The sequence below is a fragment of the Ornithodoros turicata genome, chromosome 8 (assembly GCF_037126465.1).
Source record: "Ornithodoros turicata isolate Travis chromosome 8, ASM3712646v1, whole genome shotgun sequence".
NCBI lineage: Eukaryota > Metazoa > Arthropoda > Arachnida > Ixodida > Argasidae > Ornithodoros > Ornithodoros turicata.
In genome coordinates this window covers 23,689,296-23,711,957 of record NC_088208.1, presented here as the reverse complement: position 1 = coordinate 23,711,957, position 22,662 = coordinate 23,689,296, and the positions used below count along the sequence as shown (strand labels likewise).

At 43.7% G+C, this 22,662-nt stretch overlaps 2 protein-coding genes across 2 annotated transcripts; both read left to right on the top strand.

The window, feature by feature from the left end:
- Positions 1–358: 358 nt before the first annotated feature.
- On the top strand, positions 359–9,451 carry LOC135366732 (DNA damage-binding protein 2-like). Its single transcript, XM_064599586.1, has 9 exons — positions 359–773; positions 841–1,038; positions 3,599–3,744; positions 4,358–4,457; positions 4,612–4,795; positions 5,597–5,739; positions 6,764–6,922; positions 8,001–8,046; positions 8,915–9,451. Exons 1-9 carry the CDS (start codon positions 525–527, stop codon positions 8,953–8,955), a joined length of 1,266 nt encoding a protein of 421 aa, XP_064455656.1. The 5' UTR covers positions 359–524; the 3' UTR covers positions 8,956–9,451.
- A 1,795-nt stretch (positions 9,452–11,246) lies between these two features.
- LOC135366731 (propionyl-CoA carboxylase beta chain, mitochondrial-like) lies at positions 11,247–18,730 on the top strand. Its single transcript, XM_064599585.1, has 14 exons — positions 11,247–11,673; positions 11,754–11,867; positions 11,942–12,010; positions 12,147–12,203; positions 12,317–12,541; positions 13,034–13,075; positions 13,215–13,281; positions 14,549–14,669; positions 15,426–15,507; positions 16,371–16,494; positions 16,593–16,700; positions 17,344–17,444; positions 17,911–18,109; positions 18,233–18,730. The coding sequence occupies exons 1-14, from the start codon at positions 11,485–11,487 to the stop codon at positions 18,352–18,354; spliced, it is 1,620 nt and encodes a 539-aa protein (XP_064455655.1). The 5' UTR covers positions 11,247–11,484; the 3' UTR covers positions 18,355–18,730.
- The last annotated feature ends 3,932 nt before the right edge of the window (positions 18,731–22,662 follow it).

The following is a 22,662-nucleotide window of genomic DNA, read 5'->3' as shown; positions in this document are numbered from 1 at the left end:
TTCACTTTTTTCTTTCTTTTTTAGTGGTCTAGAAGCGCAGGGTGAACATTATGAAAAACTCACGCTGTCTTGTCCTTCCCGAAAGTCTCGGTCAACCTTGAACGACCCGGTCCCGTGGGATCGTGGTATTACCGTGATCGGTTTGCGCGCTTGACCGCTAATTCGGAGATGCGATCTGCCTTTCCGACAACGCAATATTTCGATCATGTTGTGCAAACATTTGCCGTCAGCATTCTTTTGTACATGACTGAAGAGCGTTGCTGCTTCTCACAACAGCCAGGGATAACTTACTGTTCAAACAAAACTGCACCTTTTTCACAAGTCGCGCTAAATTCAGCGCAATATCGTAAACGATGTTGGCAACCACGGTGTTGCGAAACGGGCCGCAAGTTGCCCAAGGTCGTTTTTCTCTGTTCACCGAATTTCCACGTGTGTCTCGTGGTGTATCTTCGTGCAAGGTAGTTATGCAAACTTTTCAAAGGTGACAACATCAGCGACGTTATTGCCGCCAAACAACTGCCGATATGGGTCGCCGAAATGCTGCAAAGAACAAGAGCGACGCTCGCAAACGGCGCGAGAAATCGAAACTGCTTTCCGACAATGGCCTTTTTGACATAGAAAATAGACAAACGAAGGAGAAAAAGCCAAAGAAGAGCAAGAAACAAGCAGTATCAGAGGAAACCTCCCGCTACCTTCCATTTCGGGAGACCAATTTACTACATTACCTTGACAGCTTCGCGCGCGGAGTCTGTCACTGCGCTAAATTTCGTCAAGTGAGTGCAGAAAGATCGTGTTACAATAATGTAAGGGCATTTGAGAACGTTGATTTATATTTTTCAGAGGTGTGTGGGCATGATTGGTGAAGAAGTATCCGGCTGGGATTTGTCTCCACTGCGGAAGGGTCTAGTTCAACAAGCGCGCATCACGTGCCTGTGTTGGCACCCTCAAAAACCTCACCTGCTGGCGGTCGGTTCCAAGGCGGGAGAGATCCTTCTTTACAACTCGGCTTCTCCCGATGCCAGCGTTAATACACCTCCTGTAGGTACCACATGCACCATTGCATTATAAAACCACCGTCTATAAAAATGAGCCCACAGCGGGCACTCTATTGTCGTGTTCGACTTAATGGGGCACTAAAATGCAAAAACAAGTCGACTTCAAATTATGTCACATACTATGTTAATTTCACACTTCTACAATTCAGTAAATCTGTATTGAAAAATGCAGCAATGCGCATCATGCTGCACATGTACGGAGCACTACGACCGGCCCTGTTCCAAATCCACACGCACAAGATAGGCATGCGCGCGCTTGTCCTGCTGTCTCACTGGATGCCGCCAATGTTTGCTCCCTGAGGACCCCATTGGTTGCCTCCAAAGACTGCTCTGTTTTTCGTTGCGTTTTTCTTCTAAACTCTAGCGCTGTGTGAACTAGTTTTGCTTGCACTATACTAACTGAAACACGAATTTTCATTTGAGATGAAGTTTTTTTTGCATTTTAGTGCCCCTTTAAGAAGGTAAAGAAATCTACTCCATCAACTAAATGCACCGCCGGAGTTAACGGGATGCAATAGCGCGCCAGGAGAAATACTGCAGCGCCACCGCGCAGCGTAGTGTCAATGCCACCTAGACACTTAAATATTTAGACAAAAAGTGCAACACGCTTTCCGGAACATCGGTCATGAGAAAGATGTGGGACTGTTTTTGAGATTTATGTTAAAGTTTTCCCGTTTAGTATGCGGGTACGTTCCATCACTGCTCGCAGACGACAGTGGTCCGTCTGCATGGCTACGACCGCGACCGTGATTGGCTACTGCCGTTCAAAGCATGATCCTGATTGGCTGACAATTAGTTGTACGTCACATCGATGACTAAGCAGGCTTTCCGTATCTAGGTTGTGTTGGTAGTGTCATGTGGCCAGTCTTAACAGCTAATAAGGAAGCAGAGTGGGTATGATGGGTTACATTATCTCACGAAGGATTATTTCTTTTCCTTCTTAAGTTGAACTGGACCATAGTTTTGTAAATCAGCTATTTCAAAATATAGCTGTGCAATGTTAGGTGAGCGCCATCAAGTATATTTGTCACGTTATTGACATTCGTCGGAACAAATTTACCTTCACCCTTGGAACGCACAGCGCATGCGCCGCTCTTGTTCTGACTGAAAACAGCTGGAATCTTCATGCCGGAATGATTACTACATTTTTATTACTACCGTACTACCATTTTCCTGTTTCCGGAGTCCTTCAGTCAATGAGGACGTTACGCTTCCCAGGTTTTGGTACCAAGAATGTAGGGAAAGGATCAAAGGGAGCAATAGCAAACAGATTTATGGTGATTTCGGGGTTATGCATCTGCCCAGGTCGAGTACACAGGGTTGCTCTGGGGCAGTCCTCACCGGAATTTGTCAGACGCTCTACCGCTCTTCTATGAGGGTCAATGCGCTCGCTACACATTGGCGTTCGTAAACTTCCTGTAGTGTCGTTGGCATCATCGCGCTTTCGCCTGTCGTAGTCGTTATCACAAGCATAGCTTGCGAGAAGCAGGGGACATCTTCCTAGTTGTCATTCACATTATCGGTGTCAATCGAACTCTCATCGCTACCACTCTCGTAAAGATCCATGCCGTCAACGGTGAATTCAACAAAGAAACAGACGACAGGCACACAGCCGCAGGAGCAATACATAACAGACGACACTCACGAGGCGCGTACATGTGCGTGCTCGCCATCGTGAGTGGAAGAAGCGAGATGAGGGCAGTTCAGGCTCGGCCTCTCGCAGCAAGAGCAAAAAAAAAAAAGTTCTTGGGGCGAGAGAACTGCTCCATAGTGCATTACCCGAACACGCGGCTCTTGCTCTGACCGCACCACCTGAATTTACCGCTCGGGTTCGGGGCGCCGGATACATCCCTCCTATGCGGGCTTACGTCATCAACGTCCAGTCCTCTCAGCCAATTGTTGACGACCGGAAGCACACACCCCGCAGAACCATGTAGGTGCACGGTTTCGGTTTGGACAACAGCGACGTCGTATTGCCGTCGAAATGGGTAGGAATATGGCGAAATGCAAATTGTCGTCGTTGGAGGAAGAGATTATGTCCTCAAATGCCTGCCTCAAATTTTCGGGACCCGGGCGTGAATGGATGGTGGCCGTGGGGGATAGAATGGGGCACCAGTTGGTATTTGGGGTCCCTCTGAATCCAGGGCGTTGCGCAGCCCTTGGCCGCTGCCAATGACAAAACATTGGTGGAATAACTCCAACGCTCCTCTAATATCCCAGGTGTCTGCTATCTAGAAGAAGCTTAACTCGTGTTCTGGGCAAAGTCTCCTGGTTTGTTATAGTTTTAAAATCAAAATGAATTTGTGTTGAATAGTTTCTTTTGATAACCTCAGTGGTCCTGTAGCATTCGGTATTATAACTGATACCATGTTCCACTACGTAGAACCTGCCAATTGATCGCTACGTGAGTTGAGGCTGCGTAGTTACGTTGCACATTCTGCACATGGACATCAAAGCCGATTGTTACGAAATATCTTGTCCGCTAGGTATGTTTTCTGGTGCCCTGAAATGCAATATGAAAGTTAGTTTATTTTTGTTCTCAGTTAGGCTCTGGAGCTTCTATAGCGGCCATGAAGTTCCACTGGGAAAACCCTGGCCAGATGTACTCAGCCAACCTTTTGGGCACTGTTATGCTGCACCACCTTGATGGACACAACCCAGATGTATACTGGGATACAAATAGTGTAGAGTAAGAGAACCTTTCTTGTTATTCATCGTTGTCGCTTGCTTCAGCCTTCTGTTCTGGTGAAGTCAGCTACAACCAGTCACAACAACAACAGTTCCTCAGGGGTGTCTTCAGTAGTGCTTCAGGTGCACGCTACAGTGCGTAGAGCACCGCCAAAGATACTGAGGGCACCACTGAAAAATCTCCTTGACATTTGTGCAACCGGGCTCTGTTTTTGCTCATAAACCTTTCTTTTCTATTCTTTTTTTTTTCTTCATTTTTCTACACCCAGTTGATGGGCAGGACACAATCAATTCAGGAGCCACGCTGTGTAAACTAGAAGTATTTGTTGGGAGGCTATAAAACAACTGAAATCCAAACAGACTTTCATCATTTTTGTCTTGTTTCGGTTCGGTTTCAATAAAATGGTTTTATGTATTCTTATTTTTTTCCTTAATTCAGGTGCTGCATTTTTTTATTTTTTATATATATATGCTTCCTAGCAAAATATGACCAAAGCATCACCACAAGGCTGTTGAATAATCAAGGAACTGTCGCGTCCATTGTGCAGGATAGATGTATGTTCCTATAGGAGAATGTTCTGAAATAATAACAAACTTTTTTTTTTATACTTTAGGGTTTGGTTCACAGCTCTGGATATATGTCCGAGAAGGACTATGGTACTGGCCGGTGATAACGTGGGCAAGGTTTATGCCTTTTCTGCTGATGGCCAGAGGGTATGTTAATATTGCTTGGTAACAAAACCTTTCGAGGCAACTTGCGTAAAATGCATATGTCAGAGATGAGTGTTCCTCATTATGACTTCCCTCATTTGAGCGCGCTCAGTAGAATCCCGAGTGCTCACGTGAGCATCCATGTTCCCTTTGTCAGCTGTGGAGTATTCCACGTCGTCTTCACAAGGGCAAAGTGAAGCACGTGGAGTTCAGCCTGAGGGACCCAAACCTGTTGGTCACGGCATCCGTGGACCACACCGTCAAGCTGTGGGATGTCCGCCGGCTGAGCTGCCCCACGGATGCCTTGCACACGCTGCATCACCACAAGGGTCTCAATTCAGGTTCGCACGCTCTGTGGAAATACCTTTACCAGCCGGGCAGCCTTTACCAAGTTTAGCTAGAGAGCAAGGTTCTAAATATAAATAAGTCCTCGTGTTTTCGGGATTGATGCTTTTGAAAATTGGGCAGTCAAAATCGGTTTTTATGTCAGGATCTGTACAACAGGGTATAGTCTGGCGATATCGAGCGGAAAAGCTAATATTCGGGTGGAGAATAAAAAAAAAGAGCACTTCTCGCATTTTAGATGCATAAGGTGAGGAACAGCCGTGCTGAGTGTGCAGTGCTTAGCGATCTCCTGTGTTCATACTGGGGGCAGAATTGGCACTTTGCCAAGTTAGTTTTCAGAGTTTTAATGGGTTTAACTTTAGAACGCAAGAGCCTAAATATAAATCAAGCAAGCATGCACGTAAAACATGCGATACATTGCTTGCTTCAGTTAAGTAATGGCTACTCCGCACTGCACTGAGTGATAGTCATCATATTTCGAAGTGCTGATACATAACAGAGAAAGGTAGAAAAACCAGCGAACTGGTGAGGAAATGTTAAGAAAAGGACTATCTCTATACCAAAAAGGAGGACAGTCTGTGTTGGAAAAATATTGGCCTCTCTCAGGTTTAATTGCAGAGTCTTATGTCAGCTGTCATATGTGTGTCCTCGTAGCACAACTGGCATCACGTTCATTAAAAGATAAGATCTCCTTGTGTTACACTTCAAAGGCATTGACATCCTATTCATTGGAGTCAGTCTCTAGCTACCGCAGCAAGTCTGTGAAGAAGGGAGTCTGAGTGAATATGTGGTTACAGCGTACTTCAGCCCATCCGACGGATGCTCTCTCCTGGTGACGGATCAACACAGTGAGTTGCGTGTGTACAGGGGACCAACCTGGAAAGATGTCACTACCATTCCTCATCCGCACAGACAGTTCCAGCATCTAACTGCAATTCAGGTGTGGATCACCAGTAGGAGATTCTTCCTGCACATAATTATACAACAGCACGCGCAGTCAGTCTAGTTTCTTTCGTTGATTCTTGCTACAATTTTTGGTTAGTGTATCTCTCTCTCACATATTTCACAACTCGCCATTCCTTACTACTGCAACGGTGACAAGTCACTCGATTTCTTAATTTTACATTGGAACCTCTGTGCCATGCACCTCAGCGTTTTTCTGCAGCAGTGTTTGAAAAACGTGAGCAGTGAAAATTTGAACGTTGTAACTAGAGCCCGAAGTTTTAGGGTTTTCCCCGAATTTGCGCCCCGAATTGAAGGTTGCCTCTTCAGGGTGAAACCCGATTTTTTAACCGGCAAATTGCCCTCACTGGGATCTCTGTAGGAATGCACAAACTTACTTATTTGTCAGCAAATGCATTTCCATCACCGTTTGTACCAAACCACTACAGTTAGTTTGAGTAACTGAGCCCGATTTCCCCTCGAATTTAGCATACTTCAAGTTTTTTCACCCGAATGCGCATGAATTTAGTGCACATACCTATTTACCCGATTTTTACCCCCCGAATTTTTAGAAAAAAATATTTTTCAAAAACTTCAGGCTCTAGTTATAAAACAAACAAATAATGTACTTTTTTGTGATCAAAGTTAATAGGGTTAAAATAGGTGAATAGGGCAGGCTGGCGATGCAGACTTGGTAAAAGTCTTAAAACCCCGCAGTGCCGGGGAACACAGAATAACGAGACAACAGGACGACACGACACTGCACTGGAGGTGCAACGAAATGTTTGCAACCAAATCTAAACATTTGGTTATAAAGCAATTCTCTATTGTGCGAATTAAACAGTTGGTCGCAGTCCAGTGCAGCGTCGTGTCATTCTGTTGTCTCTTCCTTTTGCATGTTCTCCGGCACAGTGGGGGTTGAAACTTTCACCACGTACTCAACGGTGAATTTGTGGGTATTGGAGCCAGTTATGTTTTCATGAGCTTTGCTATGGGTAGCCGAATGGGTATGGAATGTGCAGGCAAGTTGGTACCCACTGGAAGACGTCGTCGTCGTCGGCCGTTACCCCGAAGAGAAATTTTTGAAAAACGATGTCAGGGGCATCGACCTCTACTGCGGCCACACTGGGAAGTTGCTACACAAGATCAAGGCATCCCTCTCAGTCAAAGGAATATTCTCAGTATGATATTTTTCTTTCTTCCTTACGATAAATTCTTAAAGGGGCATATGGAACGCACCTTGAACTTTTTTTTACTGTGTGATTCGAACATTCCACCTTCAGGAACCGTCGCGCAAAATATTTACTTTGGGAGAAGCTCACCTTTCCTCAGAAAAGTTTGCAAGTTGCAAGTAATGCATTGTAGCAGCGGCAAACTCTCCTAGCTCCTATTGGCACGTTGTGATTCAAAATATCACACGAGCACACTCATTGGCTGCAGAGAACCGTCTGATATGGCGCGGGAGGAAGGCGAGTGTTCAGCTGCTCTATGTCAGGCGTGGGACGGACAGCATCGAATGCAGCCACAAAAGGAAAGGGAACTGCATGCTCCACTTGTCCTTGTGGTCCTAATTTCTACTCCCCATGACATATTTCTATTCAGGGCCTTCCATATGCTCCTTTAAAATGATTGGCGATGTATCTGCAAGCTACACTGAAAATAGGGAGTTTTAGAATAGAGTTTGTTCAAAATGGAAGCACAAAACGTAAACGCTGTATCGGATACAACGGTCTCTCCGCACAGTGCTTATACTGGGTGTTTGTTGCTAGCTTATATTCGTCGCTTGCAGCACTGTTATGGCAAGAAGTGAAGACTTAAAAAGAACGGTAAATCAAAAACACGGAGGAATTACTTTTCCGAAGCATGCTTTACTGTTCCTAATAAGGATATAGTATGCTATCGCAAGACAACTCACTGTTTTCTTACGAATTGCTTGGGCACATTTAGCAGACGACGGAGTACTTGGCACGAGTTTCGAAATTATGGCGTGCCATGTTCAAAATGCTCGCGCAGTTTCTCGTGGGCCGCGAGAGCAACACAGACCCACAAAGCCATCTTTACTTGGCCCCGCAAACGCAAAGGGGAGTTTACATTCTGGGCATGCGCAGTGACGATAACGATATTTCTCGTGCATGCGAAGCTCCCAAACCCGCTATTCTAAAACTCCCTAATGGGATCGAATTTATAGTCAGTCACATAAATATTTTGCACATCGGTGATATTAGAACATGGGTATATTTTGAGGGCAATATTTTTCAGCTCAACTCTTTCAACTGCACGGGAGACAAACTTGCATCATGTACTGGTAAGTTGCTGGCAGTTATTTGTAAACATTGCCTTATATATTTCTTGAAGCTGTATCATAATAGCGTAGCCAGCAAAATGTTTACGAAGGGGTCCTACAGGAACATTGCATGGGAGAGGGGATTTTCTCTTGTTTTCCCTCTCCCAAATGTACTACCAAGTGTACACTTTGGGGGGCTTTAACCCTAAAAAATCTCCTCTGGCTATGCCATTGCCATATTGGTCATGTATAAAGCCCTTAGCTTTCTGCAGTCGAAAATTTACTTTTCCGCAAAGTTAGACATAAAAGTCTGTGAGATTCTGCGACCAAGGGAAAACGAGCCAAATGAAGAAAGCGCAGTATTCTTCCAAGATTGCATATACTGACTCATCCCGTCCACTTTTCCAGCTTTTCATAACTTTTCAGTGTGCAAAGAAAACTAGATTTAGCTCTGTCAATCTCACTTCCAGCATTCATAGCGGTAAATTTTCTTTCGTCGCAGCACATTCAACCGTGTAAGTGCCAGCAGTATCAGTCGTGTCAGGCATTGCAGTCCTGACTGGTTGGGTTTAACCCGCAAAAATGTAGCAGGTCGATTGAAATCCTTACACAAGGTATCGAATATTCTGCAAAAAACAGACGATTCTGAGGGAAGCAGCAGATTCCATGAGTCATATGGCCAATTCCACGAAGTTTCGCGGATTCGCTGAAAGCTAGGGGCTTTAGTTTAGTGTTGGACCACCTTTCAGGGAAGTTTCCAGTCCTTTTTCTCAAACACAGGTTGCAAGTATTGTGGAATATATTTGTGTGCGAAAATTCATTTTAAGAAGTGCCATACATTGACAAGCATAGGTTTGTTCAACAAGGCCATTGCTTAACTTGCTTGCAGGTCAGGGCGTGGTGCTGTTCCATCCCTCAAAAGAAGGATAATCAGCAGGATGTGATTTGGAAACCTTGCACATACTTAGTGGGAACTACCTCATGGACTTTGCAGGTTTTGCTTTCAAAGTTGACATTGTACAGGAATCAACAATGACAGGAATTCATACTATGTATACCACTTTTTCTCTGCAACCATCAAAACTGCCCACATGTTTCACGTGGCTTTACTTGTGAGGAGCTGTAATGGCCTCACCAGAAGCGTGCGACCTTCCACAGTACCACATCGTCAAACCTGCACGGAAATTTTCGGCGACCAGCAGGATTGTGTCAACTCTTTGTACATTATTATTTGTTCGATGCTTGCTCTGTTTTATATTATTTTATGAAAGCTAATTTACGTTTTACTTTTTACTGTCAAATTATGACGTTTGCCCCAGTGAATATCAAGAAAGAAAAACAAAAGTTCACGAATTGTGATAATATATCTCTGTTTTTGGAATTTGTCCAATTTTTAATAAAACAGTTAGCATATTTTTATATGTCAGATGTTTGTGGGTTACATTTTTTTCTCTGAAGAATGCACAACACATGGTAGTCAGTAGGTAAGGAGTGACGTGGCCGATGCACCGAACCTAGGGGTCACCTCCCAAGGGTCTCGTTTCCCTGATGAATGTTAGCCCTCTCCTTGCAAAAGGACTGCTCTGAAATATCTGCACATGTTTCAAGAGCACAGTCACATTTGTTGATAGTTCCACTCCAGGGGAATACTATTTCTGATTGTAATCCACAGCAAAGAATATTAGTGTTGAGTGTCCTTAGCATTTCTTTGAAATGTGCTTTCAGTGAAGTGCATATCTAATATGCTTTCAATCATTTTCGTGCTATGTCTTGCGCTCAAGACAGAACTTTATAAATTCCAGAAAACAACCAAGTGACAATGAAAAGTAGATCATTCTTCACGGCCCGACATGAATCTGTTGACACGTCGCGTTGGACCACGAAGTATTATTGATACTGATTTTGATACATAAATGGCGACAATCTCTATCTCTTGTCTGTATTTTTTTATTTTTTTCATGCAAGAAGTACTTTTTGAAGAGAGGTCCGCATCCAGAGAGCCCCTCTATGAAACCGATATACTACCACTACGTTCTACATTGGCCGGCAATCTACACGGCTAATTCTTCCGTCCGAAAACTACTTAGACGTCCAATAAACGAATTTTGAAGATCGGCACTGCTTCCGCGACCGCAGAAGCTCTGGCGGCGTGACGTCACTTCCTAAACAGAGGAGTGGAGTGCGGCACTCAGGGGAGGAAAGAGCGCCATCCAGACGCTCGCGCGGCCGCGGAATTCCTTTTTCCTTCAAAGTCGCACCCTCATTGGTTCTTAGGGTGTGACGTTTTCTCGGTTTTCCAGAGAGGGAATTTCAGCATACTCTCAACATCCGGCGTCTGCTGTTGTCAGCTGCTTAGCCAGAAAAATGTTTCGGGAGGGGTTCTGTGGGACTCTTTGCATGGAAGGGGAGGATTTCCCAAACGTTTCCCCCTCCCAAATGCATTACCAAATGTACGATTTCGTGAGGTTTGGACCCCACCCCCCAGCCCTCTCTCTCGCGCGCGGGCGCGCTTCGACAGTGGCTGTTTTCATGTATTCGATCGAACAACAGTAAAATTATGAAATGGATTGGAACGGATGCGACCGTCCCTTTCCGTCAGCTTTCAATCAATGCTCAGCTGTCACGAAAAGTTTCGTGAAATTTCATGGCATTTTTCGCGCTTTCTAAACTAAACTATAAAACTATATTCAAAATGTATAAGGGGGAAAAAAATTAGCAGGAGCTCTTTGGCTGCACGTATAGCATATGTTTGTAAGTCAAACGTCGCCATGCCAGTACTGGACAGCCGTTTCGGCCTTCTTGGGCCTCATCAGCAGTACGCAGGCAGGCAACGTTGCCTGCCTGCGTACTGCTGATGAGGCCCAAGAAGGCCGAAACAGCTGTCCAGTACTGGCATGGCGACGTTTGACTTACAAACATATGCTATACGTGCAGCCAAAGAGCTCCTGCTAATTTTTTTCCCCCTTATACATTTGACTGGCTTTGCACTGGGCTTTCAGAGGTGTCCTATGACACCCTGACGGGAGGCATCACGTGCCACGTGACCTTCTGACGCCATCCGATCAAACGTTGCCTGCCTGCGTACTGCTGATGAGGCCCAAGAAGGCCGAAACAGCTGTCCAGTACTGGCATGGCGACGTTTGACTTACAAACATATATTCAAAATGGCCCGCCTATTCCACTGCTGCCATCTGTAGGAGTTCACCCAAAACACGCAACTTCCCATGATCCAAATCGGTGTAATGCGAGCTTCTTGTTTTTTTCCGTGTTTTTATTACGGCACGCGTGTGCCGTGTCTGCTGTGTCGGTGCGGGGAACGTGAAAAGTCTTCTGTTGTGAAATGTGCGAAAATTAGACGTGTTCCCAGCTTATTATACTCGTCGACATAATTAGCAGTCCAAGTGTCTTGTCCAAGGCTTGACAGCGGCTGACAGCCTCCCAACAGCAGACGTGTTCAATATGTTGACATGCTGTGCGATGAATAGCTTACTATGTGGAAGGAATATTGTGAAAAGCACACATCTGTCGGTCGGTCTGAGGTTCTGCTCCATAGCAAACACATTAAGAGTAACAAAAGAAATAAAGGCAAAACGCGAGGCGGCTTTACTCGGCGGTGGTCAAGCACGCATAAACAAGCAGCATGAGAAGGTACGAGGTCGTTCTACACCGTTGGGGGCTATATATTTCATTCGAAGCAGCAGTTCAAATCCGTGGGTATTTCTTTAAAGGGCAAGCTTTCAGCAAGAGAAAGGATATCGATACTTTTGGACAAGGACTCGTTCGTCGAATATGACATGTTCATGGAGCATACGTGTACGGATTTCGGCATGGAAAGTGAAAAGGTACAATAGAGAGCGTGTCATTTTTGCAAGGACGGTGTCCCTCGCATTTTTTTTTATAATATCTTCTGTTTCAGTATTCTGGAGACAGTGTTGTCACAGGACATGGAGAAATTCATGGACGAAAGGTGTTCGTCTTTAGCCAGGTATGCTTTCACCGAATATTACGTAGAAGCCAAAAAGTACTATTCGAACAGAAACACCTGCGTTCGTGTGCAATGGTCACCAATTTCTGCTCCTCTGTTTCTTTTATTTGTTTGTTTATTTTTATTTTTTTTGCAGGATTTCACTGTTTTTGGTGGCAGCCTATCCAGTGTCCATGCTAAGAAGATCTGCAAGGTAACATCTCGGTTGTTCTGCAGAACATATAAATAGACAATGTCGCTGAAATTTTGTAATGATAGTGGAGCGGCAGTAAGTGAGAATTAGTCGCAACGAATAACACCTTGCAGGTGATGGATCAGGCTCTGCTTGTCGGAGCTCCCGTGATTGGCCTCAATGATTCTGGTGGTGCGAGAATTCAAGAAGGTGTAGAATCGCTCGCTGGGTACGCGGACATTTTCCAACGTAACGTACTATCCTCCGGAGTGATCCCGCAGATTTCTGTCATCATGGGACCCTGCGCGGGAGGAGCTGTCTATTCTCCCGCTATGACAGACTTCATCTTTATGGTTAAGGTAAGAGTTGTGCTCTTTAAACTTGTCACAGCGGTTTTCGTGGTAGTGTCCATGGCGATCTTTATGGTACAGTCAGCTTGCATTGTGTCTGAATTTGAACAGTACAAAAGTATGCAGAGGTTCGGAGGCAAATTGGAAATCTTGGAAACGAAGCATCTAGCTATGTATTGGAAGCGAGTAGCATACACCGGATGCAAATAGTCATGTAACGAAAGTGAATATGAGGCAAATAGTTACATTTCCAAAGCGAATACGGAGCGGACGGCTATACATGCATGAAGCACATACGAAGCAAGTAGTTTTGTAACCAAAGCGAACTCGAAGCAAATGCTATGAAGTTGAATGGAATATGAAGCAATTAGTTACATACACGAGGCAAATTTAAAACGAACAGTTACATAGGTGAATCGAATATGAAGCAAATAGTTACATTACCAAACTGACGCCATAGACAGCATAATTGACTTATGGATATTTCTATTGCCTTCTTAGGATTCATCTTATCTGTTCATTACCGGACCAGATGTTGTCAAGGTAAACAAATGACTTCTTACAAATGTGTTGCATGCTATTCATTTAATACTTGTACACACGTATACAAAGCAACACATCCACATTGTACGTTTATCCCACATTTACACGATCCCACTGTACTGAAATGTTTCTTTTTCAGGCTGTTACAAATGAGGATGTAACTCAAGAGGAACTAGGTGGTGCAAAAACACACACTGTGACATCAGGTATGTTAGCATTCCCCAGGTACACTTAATGGTCTAGGTCTAACGTTTCTTTCAGTGTACTTACTTGCGTACCCTTGAAGTAGCACAAGAGTCATTTTTAACACCCTGTTTTCTTCCTATAAAACTGTTAAGTGGGCCAGTAAAATGCACCACAAGGAGTAATTCACCCCACAGAGTCAAAACTATTACAGAAATTGAATTTATTTATTGCAGAAATTCTAATTTAAAGTATGCCGCAAAAAGCGATTGTGGGCAGCGGAAGTGCAGCGCAGTACCAGCCTGTGACCGTGCGCTGCTGCTACGCAGTCCGCGGTTGCTGATTGGTTCACAGAAATACGTCGTCTGCAGAAACAGAATGTCGTCTGCTAGTTAGCTGTTCAGGGCCCCGAAGAAGCAGTGCCCACAGGAAAACTCCCGTGGGACAGGGACATCCTCTATGCCCATGGTCACCCTTTCAATTCCTGATCGCCCCAGAGGCAACAGGTTTACTGATCACAAAAGAAGGAAGCTCTCACGAACAAAAAAGAAAGACAGGCGCTGACCTCGACTGATTGCGCAGACGTTATAACCCCGTAGGTCGTCCCTCTCCTCCTCGTTACACCCCATGGGGCGAGTTGAGAGTGAACGAGTGCGGCTGTGTTTGGGGTGTACATTTTTTTTTTTTTTCTGGGAAAAAGAATTGCACGCATTAAAACCTTTTGTGCTGTTCGGCAGATTGATGCATACACTTTCATCAGATGTCTTAAACTGAAAACATTTTTGAATAGTCCTCTGTACTCCTTTAATATACGATGTAACTAGCATGGATGTAACTAGCACTAGGATGTGCACTAGCTTTACAAAAGGTTGGAATGTTGAACTTGAGGTCAAGTATTCGAACTTGGTACGAAACTTGTTCATGCCGTACTAATGTTTGGAGTAGTCTGGAATGACAAGTAATTCTTTCCAACGTTATAAAGGTCACAAAAAGGTTGACTACATAGTTGTAGTAAACGTTATGGAAGTCATGGAAAATATAGCTTTTGTCACAGAGTGGTGCCAGATGCAAAAATCAGGGTGACATGTCTCGCACATCTCTTTTTTATATGCCTCAGGATGCTACATAGCTGTATATAATTGCATACAAAAGTCCACAGAATGTCGTAATTTTGAGGGAACCAAATAAAGACAGTCTACCTGTCTGATAGAGCCGTAGCAGTACGTATTTATTGCCATCCACCATATACAACGTAGTTTCGTTTTCTCGGTGGGCTTGCATCCTATCTAGGTGTGGCACACAATGCCTTCGAGAATGATGTCCATGCCATGGTGCAAATGAGGCGGTTTTACGACTTCATTCCTATGAACAATCACAGCGGCTCGCCTATACGAAAGTGCTACGATCCCTGGTAAGTTTCTAGTCTAGTTTTGTTTCTGAATTTGGGAAGTAAAAGTCAGGTTCTGTGTGTCGAGCTGCAAAGCAGGGTAAAATCTGGTGATATTGTGAGAAATAAAAAAGGCAAAAATAACACACCAAATAGCAAGGGGCAGAGTCGAGGGTGAAGTATTTAATGTTCATTTGATCTCGATATAAATGCCTGCAGTTGGGCATTGCCAATTTTGGCTTTCTAAGTGTTCCCCACTTCACCTGAAGTGACGATAATGCAAACGGGGGTCAAAACCGCTTCTATCGTGTTTAACCCAAATGCGCAAGGATCAATTCAAAGTTGCAGGACAGTGAAATCCCAACGGTACAAATCCCACATTTTCTCGTGGTATGTATGTGCAAAATGGTAGCACGAATGCTTTACATGTTTACTTTACAAACATGTAAATATATGCTCTAAGTACATTGCAGTGTGAAGCACTTGGGTACACCAGTTTGTGACTGGGAGGCGTCGTGCACCCACGTGAGCCAGTCACTGACCTCTTCAAATTTGTGGGCTGACTATCGACCTGTAGTCATCTTGTACCATTGTTTTTCATGTGTGATGTCAACTTAAACTTGAACCGCAAACTTGTGCACTTCACAAGTTTGTGAAGTACTGCATTTCGTTACTGCAGCAGTAGGATCATTAGGGTTTCAGTGCACCTCGCTGTCTGCACCTCCGAGCTTCTGTGTAACCTTCAGCTGACCTTGGTTCCATTCTTCCCGTTTCCTTTAGGGATCGCATAGTTCCCAGCCTCGACACTATTATCCCTTTAGAGAGTACTGCAGCGTACAACATGCTCGACGTCATCCTCGACGTGAGTTCCACTATTTTATTTTTGGAATGCAACAGAGAGGGAACTGAGCCGGTAGACTCGAATTTTGTTTGTACTGTGTACCTGGGCACACAAAGTGATAAAGAATTGGAACGTAGAGCTTGGCCTGCTGGTTCTTAGCGCTTCGTAGCATTCAAACTGAATAGAAATTTTTTAACGGCAACAGTGTGTTCAACAGTGGTGCCTGTAGGTTAAGACCTAGAGAGACAGAACTGATTTACATGTTGCACTATAAAAGCATGCCTTTCTTTGTTAGTAGTATTTGGCAGTAAAACATGTTTATCTTCAAATTATTCTTCTCTGGCTGTTTTTGTTGCCTTCGAGCCATTGATGTTACTATGCTATATTAATATCAAGCTTAGTGCACAATACATTTTCACTATATGGCCCACGTCAACCAATGCGCAATGCAAGTAGGTCAGCTGCCAGCGCAAGTCCACGGTTTCCCTCTCTCCCCTATTGCCCATTGAGCAGTCTCTTTGCACCCCAAATGCTAAACATGGAGGTCATTGACATGTTTCTGAGTAAGTGTTTCAAGATGACACAGGTTCTGGACCATTGTGTCCGGTACTTCATGACCTGACACGGACAGCAAATTCTGGATAAATGGATAGAAAAAAATGTTAGCAAGTTTGCCTCTGATCACACAGACTTGATAAGGAGTTTTCTGGTTAACTCAGTTATGGATAAGTGAGACATGACTGTAAAACAACAACAACAACAACACTATTTTGGTTATGATGATTGGGGAGGACATTGCTGTACTTTTTTTTTTCTTCGTTATACAAGTTTGGAGACTTATTTGCATGTGACATTGTTGTCTGTATACATTCGATCTTTGTCAGGTTGTTGATGACAGAGATTTCTTTGAAATCATGCCCACTTACGCAAAGAATATCATCATCGGCTTTGCCAGGCTCAATGGCCAAACTGTTGGAGTTGTTGGGAACAATCCCAAGTATGCAGCAGGTACAAAGTTACACATTTTATTTTGCCAGACTGCTTTGGCGCACTTCTTCGGATTTGCGTGACATTACGGTGGCTCACGCGCCCTACGAATTTTTCAGGCTGCCTCGACATCAACTCTTCCGTGAAGGGTGCACGCTTTGTAAGGTTCTGTGATGCCTTCAACATTCCCATTATTACATTCGTTGATGTGCCTGGATTTTTGCCAGGTACCAAAATGTTTACTTCTGTCTTGTCATCCAGTATGTTGTGCCTTTAGCCTATTCTCTGTTACGTCTGCAATCACTCTGATTCCCTGTATGAGGACTGCAACACATGGCAAGATGTTTGTGCCACATGAAAGAATGCAGAGCATTTCGTGAAATGGTGTTGACCTTCACTGTACCTCTCCAAGGGGGTACCCACAAATACTGCCTGTACATGTACAACAATGTGCACATCGTGTGACTTCAAATATAAGTGCTTTTCTAATGTGCACATAAAGAAACATAAACCCGGATTGTGTAAAGCAGCATTGATCAGTGCTTCATGTTTGTTTAAAGGAACGATCGTGTGACTCGCACACACATGTTCTTTTTTATTGTGAACATAAATAAACATGAACATTGTTTGTGTAAAACAGCACTCATCAGTGCTTCCTGTTTCTTAAAGGAACGGCTCAAGAATATGGCGGAATTATGGACATATAAATATAAACGTAAACATGGTTGGTGCAAAACAGCATTGATCAGTGTTTCATGTTCTTTTAAAGGAAGTATCATATAACTCGCAGTTCTTTTTATTGTGAACATAAATAAACATGCACATTGTTTGTGTAAAACAGCACTCATCAGTGCTTCCTGTTTTTTAAAGGAACGGCTCAAGAATATGGTGGAATTATTAGGCACGGGGCAAAGCTCCTCTATGCATTTGCAGAGGCAACTGTTCCAAAGATCACAGTAATCACACGAAAGGTATGTGATCGTAACTCAGAGATTCTTCACAAACATGCAAGCCTATAACAAAAACCAAGGTGTCATCCCTTGGGAGCTGAAGTCATTGCCATATATATGTGGTGTTGCATTTGCAATTTTGCAATTGCTTTCTTGTATACTACCATTACATTTTAATGCCATAAGTTTGTGAATATTGAGGTAAGAATAGAGCTAAGTTTCAATTTACAAGTTGTATAGGTTACTTCACGAAATTGCTTAATGAAACGATTGAATGAAGTGAAAAGGCACACAGAAATGTGCAGAAGCATCTATGCCTTGTCTTTGTAAGCAGAGCACAAACCGTTCGTAAATATTTTTTGGGAAAAGTTAGGTGTTCTAGTAATGTTTAACACTCACATACGCTACGTCCAACAAAGGGTCAGAGCCTTTTATTCAGTGTTGGCCTCATAATTCTGTTTTGTGCTCGTTTCATCTCTCGTCTTAGGCATATGGTGGAGCCTACGATGTGATGAGCTCAAAGCATCTACGTGGCGACGTGAATTACGCATGGCCCACTGCAGAAGTTGCCGTGATGGGAGCTAAAGGTGCTGTTTCCATCCTGTATCGAGGGAAAAAGGACGTCGCGAAGTATGAGGAGGAATACTTCCGCAAGTTCGGAAATCCTTTCCCAGCAGCTATACGTGGTAAGCACCGCGGCAGCTTCTTCTTTTTTCAATTTCTCACATCTTTATTCACACACCCTTCTCATCAACGTACCTTGCTAGGACCAGCCATTAACGGATTTATTATTATCTCTTCTTCTCCAGGGTTTGTGGATGACATTATCGAACCTCGATTTACAAGGAAACTACTGTGTAAGGACTTGAAATTGCTACGCACGAAGAACCTAAAAAACCCACCAAAAAAGCACGGGAACATCCCTCTCTAGGTAAAATGTAGGCTGTTAACACCTGTCTTCCAACACTTTTCATTGGAGATTATTTGACATATTTTGTTGTCTTGTTGAGAGATTTATCCGCGATCTTATGTAAAGGCTTTTTTTAGAAATATGCTATGTTTTTGGAACTGTGTAACCCTTACAAGACGTGTCAATCTCTGTTGGGTACCTATTGTGTTCAGCAATTGTTTGTGATGGACATTGACGAACAGGCAAAGCATTTTGTACCCCGTGCTTAGATCTTTGATTTATTGATGATAGAGCACCAGTTGTTGAGCACTATCTTTGTGCATGTCGTGAAAACTGTAGAGTTGTCTTCGGTATGGTGTGGTACTGTCGATCTGAGATAAAAATATTTTTATTGTGATGTATGCCCCTTTTTTGTGATACAGGCTTAAGAGCAGACATTGTTGGTGAGGTTGGAGGAATACTATTACTTCCGTTATGGCATTCTCATGGCAAGTCCTCTGTGAAGGATGTTTAGGGCATGCTAGCTGTGAAAAATCTAGGAATTCTAAAATACATCTAGGTATCCAGTGTGTAATGTTTGATGTGAGAATGGATTATTTTTAATTAGAAAGTGCCTAACATGTACTACAGACTCTATACTATCTTGATTCAGTCACAACATGATGCATGACCCCCATGTTAAAAAAAAAAAAATTGCTACTTGCAGCACTATGCAACAGATATTTAAAGGTTAGGGGCCTTGATTTTCTTGATGATTTTTTTACCTAAATTCGCAAAATATAAAAGTACTCGCAAGTCTACGAAGGACGGTGTCAGCATAAAATTCAAATGGCTGAGTTTTATTTACTTTTTTTACTTTGGGGTGGAAGGCCATGAATACGACACCTATATTAATTTTAGTCCAGTATGATCTGTGATTCTGGAATAGTCATTTGATGCCAAAATTAAGTACGTAGTTAAAAAATGTCATTTACAGAGCACTTCTAGTAATATACCCGAATTTCTTGAAATTTGCACTACGAAGATTGGTTTATCCAATCACTGATGTTAGCGCTATACTACTAATAAAAATTTATTACAATAATATTTAATATACAAGCTTATCTAGAATGTAGCACTAAGTATGTTAGGAGGCCTTGTAAACAACTAGGAGATCATTCTCAATGTCTCTAACATAAGACAAGATTCAACTAGTTTTTCATCACATAAAAAACTTAACTGAAATTGATGCAAAGTTTTGCTAGTGTGAGCCTTGACATAATGTTTCCCGAACTAAAGTTTAGTAACGTTTTTGCCACTCTGCCTCCACTTGGATAACTTGCACTTCACGTGAAACATTTCTAAATAACAACAGCTTTATTTTGGTGATCATGATTGGAGTGTTCGTCGCCAGACGTGATACTCGACTCCATTTCTAAATAACGCTAAGTTATACCTTTGTTGTGTTTATCTCCATCCTTTAGAAATCTGTGAAAAGTGGGTGAAGCTTGCAGTTATGCTTTATGTTCACGACTACTGAAAGAGATATGATTCAATAAATGATGCTGCAATGAGTTACATACTGTTAGTTTAAGAGACAGCTAAATGTGGCAGATGTGTAAAAGTTTGCAACCGGCTTAGCAAGCTCTCATCAGCAAGAAAAGTATAACAACTCACTGCCAGGAGATGAATGCAGTGGTTTGTCATGAGCCACATTGGACCTGCACCAAACTCAAGCACTGGAATGTCTGTGTTCCATGGCTAGTGGGATATCACCTGATCATCATTGCTCACCACTGCCACATGAGCACTACAAGACCCCTCTGAGACCCTCAGACTGGTGATGGGTAACAACAAGTTTGATATGAGGAAAAAGCATTGACAGGAAGGATTGATGGTTGGCTTATAGTATGAATTTCAGGAGATACCATTTAGAACCTCAAGTGCATTTTCACTTTCAGGTGCCTGATGAAGTCTTTTCTATGTCATCATTGGCCGCATGCTTGCCTTGATCCGAAACTCCAAAAGCTTCCCAGAACACTTCAATGACTGATTAATATAATTGCATTCAACTTAAACATGAGACTTGCCACTCTAGATGGCAGCCAAATTTTTTAACCACATATTTTATACTCGTAAAATATCAAATATCTGCCTAAAAGAAGCAGAATTCTATATTGTCTTGTTGCATGCTGAACAGCAGAAGATTGGGCCAGAGACATTTGGGATACAATAGCATGGGACATGTCCATGACCTCATTGAAGTGCCTCACAGAAGGGAGCTACTCTTGTAGAGCATTCCCCGATACAATGCTTAGTGTTGTCTGCAGATTGAGTGACACTGGAGTTCAGATCGGTGTGTTTCTAGCGAACTTCAACCCTACACTGTTAAAACAGAGCTTCACCACATAGCATGCTCCTAGCCAACCACCATTCTGAATGATATCATTCCGTGTCCTGATCGGTTCAAAACAGGGGGAGGCGCCTATCTGGGACATGCATAATGTGTCCCGACAGGCGCTTCCTCCCATTTTCGACAAATACACGACACAGAACGATGGTTGGCTAGGAGCGTGCTACCCGGCAAAGTTCTGTTTTAAGAGTGTACATTGGTTTCCACCGTAAACACTCTGCTCCAAACGCTGCAAAAGAAAATTTATTGGAAAATCACTACTAAAACTAGGGTTTTACCTCAGCTACACTCTTGGAAAAAAAAGGGGGGAAGTATTTACATCTGCAATTGCTCCCCCATTGTGATATTGTGACCCTGGCAAGTACTCCCCAGCCCTGCAAACATGTAGTCCCTACATTGCATTTGGTCCTGAAAGAGGCTAACGGTTGTGTCATTGAATTTATTCCCTGAAGTACCTAAATATACTTTTTATCTTCTGTGGTTGTACACTGGCAACTGAGAGTAGAGACACTCATTCAGTCGTGACGGGATGCACTTACCGGGCTGCTAGGAGTCCTGACCCCCCCTTGAAATCGTACCTTTGGTAGTGCATTTAGGGGCGAAATCGTTTTCTCCCCATGTTCCCACTAGAATCACCAGTTCCCACAAAACACCTCCAGGGATCTTGAAGGAGCAAGTGTCCCTTTTAGCAGTCTGTCGAGAGCAACCATGTAAAATATTTCCTCTCAATGCTTTCTTATCATTGAAAACTTTGCTAAAGCGCCCTGAGATATCGGTAACCCGCGAAGCGTTGTGACGTTTGAAGAGCAGTCCGATCCGCTGGCGTGACGTAACTAGGAGATGAGCTCTCATTGGCCAAAGAACAACAATTGGGAGTAGATCGACACGAAAGGTGAGTCCGCCCGCAGTTGTGTGACTACGCATGCTGCACGTGCCGCAGGGTAGGACTGTGTCACGGTGTTGAATAAGCAATATTTACCCCCCACAAAACACAACACATGGCTACTATGTTCACCATATTGTTACCGTCCTCGGCCGGGATTGAGCCCGCGATCTTGATTGGCCAAAGAAAATTGGTGTACTACGAATGCTTTGTCCGAGTCTCCCTGACTGGTACTCTCGTCATCTCCAGCTGTGTCACTGTGACGTCAGCCTCACTCATTCTCTTACGGGGTCTCAGAAGGAGTGCAAGGGTTCTTTCTTTTTTTTCTTTTAGCGCCTTGGCAGATGAAAGACCCAACTCGTGTGACGTCATTCTTGTGCAGCGCTTGTGATATTTGCCGTAGAATCTGCTTTACAGGGACCGTGACGAGATTCCCAAAGATTTTGGGCTCACATCTAGTTTCTCCGCGCGGCAGTGATCGGGGGCGCAGCAGTCAGCTTTGTTGGCCGTTGCTTTTAGTCAATATCCCTGCTGTTCTAACCAATGTTAAATTCATACTTCGCGTGGCGGATGTGTCAGCACCCAGGAATGCATTGAAAATTTTTACGCTGTCCTCGATGACCTCTTGATTTCCTTCCTTTTAACGCCAGAATGGACTACGCCGCTGGTACCTGTGCTGAAATAGGGACGTTGGACGCGACTCTGTTGATCTTGACTCAGTGACTTTACCCCTTGAGACAAGTTGACTCTCCCAGATGCTGTCACTGCGGTGCTCTAGAAGATCTAGAGCACATTCTTCATTGCCCACACTACCAAACTTCCCGAACCGCAGTCTCCGAGGTCTCTCAATCCGCTGGACTCTCGCTTCCCCCCTCCCCCCCTCTCTCTCTCTCTCTCTCTCAAAATTGATCCCTGACCACATCCAGCCCACCAACGCTCTGCCCTCAAATACTCTCTGACCTTTTTTGGACACTACAGGACTTCGATCCTTATTGTGAAGGGGCTCATTATTTCAATCCCCACATCACCATCAGCAATGGGGTAGAGCATCGCC

Excerpts from the sequence above, each read along its gene's own strand:
- LOC135366732 (XM_064599586.1), top strand. The coding sequence starts at position 525 with ATGGGTCGCCGAAATGCTGCAAAGAACAAGAGCGACGCTCGCAAACGG. Across the intron at positions 4,796-5,596 it reads CCACAAGGGTCTCAATTCAG|CGTACTTCAGCCCATCCGAC; the intron begins GTTCGCACGCTC and ends ATGTGGTTACAG. Across the intron at positions 5,740-6,763 it reads AGCATCTAACTGCAATTCAG|GCAAGTTGGTACCCACTGGA; the intron begins GTGTGGATCACC and ends TGGAATGTGCAG.
- LOC135366731 (XM_064599585.1), top strand. The coding sequence starts at position 11,485 with ATGTTGACATGCTGTGCGATGAATAGCTTACTATGTGGAAGGAATATT. Across the intron at positions 12,204-12,316 it reads ATGCTAAGAAGATCTGCAAG|GTGATGGATCAGGCTCTGCT; the intron begins GTAACATCTCGG and ends AACACCTTGCAG. Across the intron at positions 18,110-18,232 it reads TTTCCCAGCAGCTATACGTG|GGTTTGTGGATGACATTATC; the intron begins GTAAGCACCGCG and ends CTTCTTCTCCAG.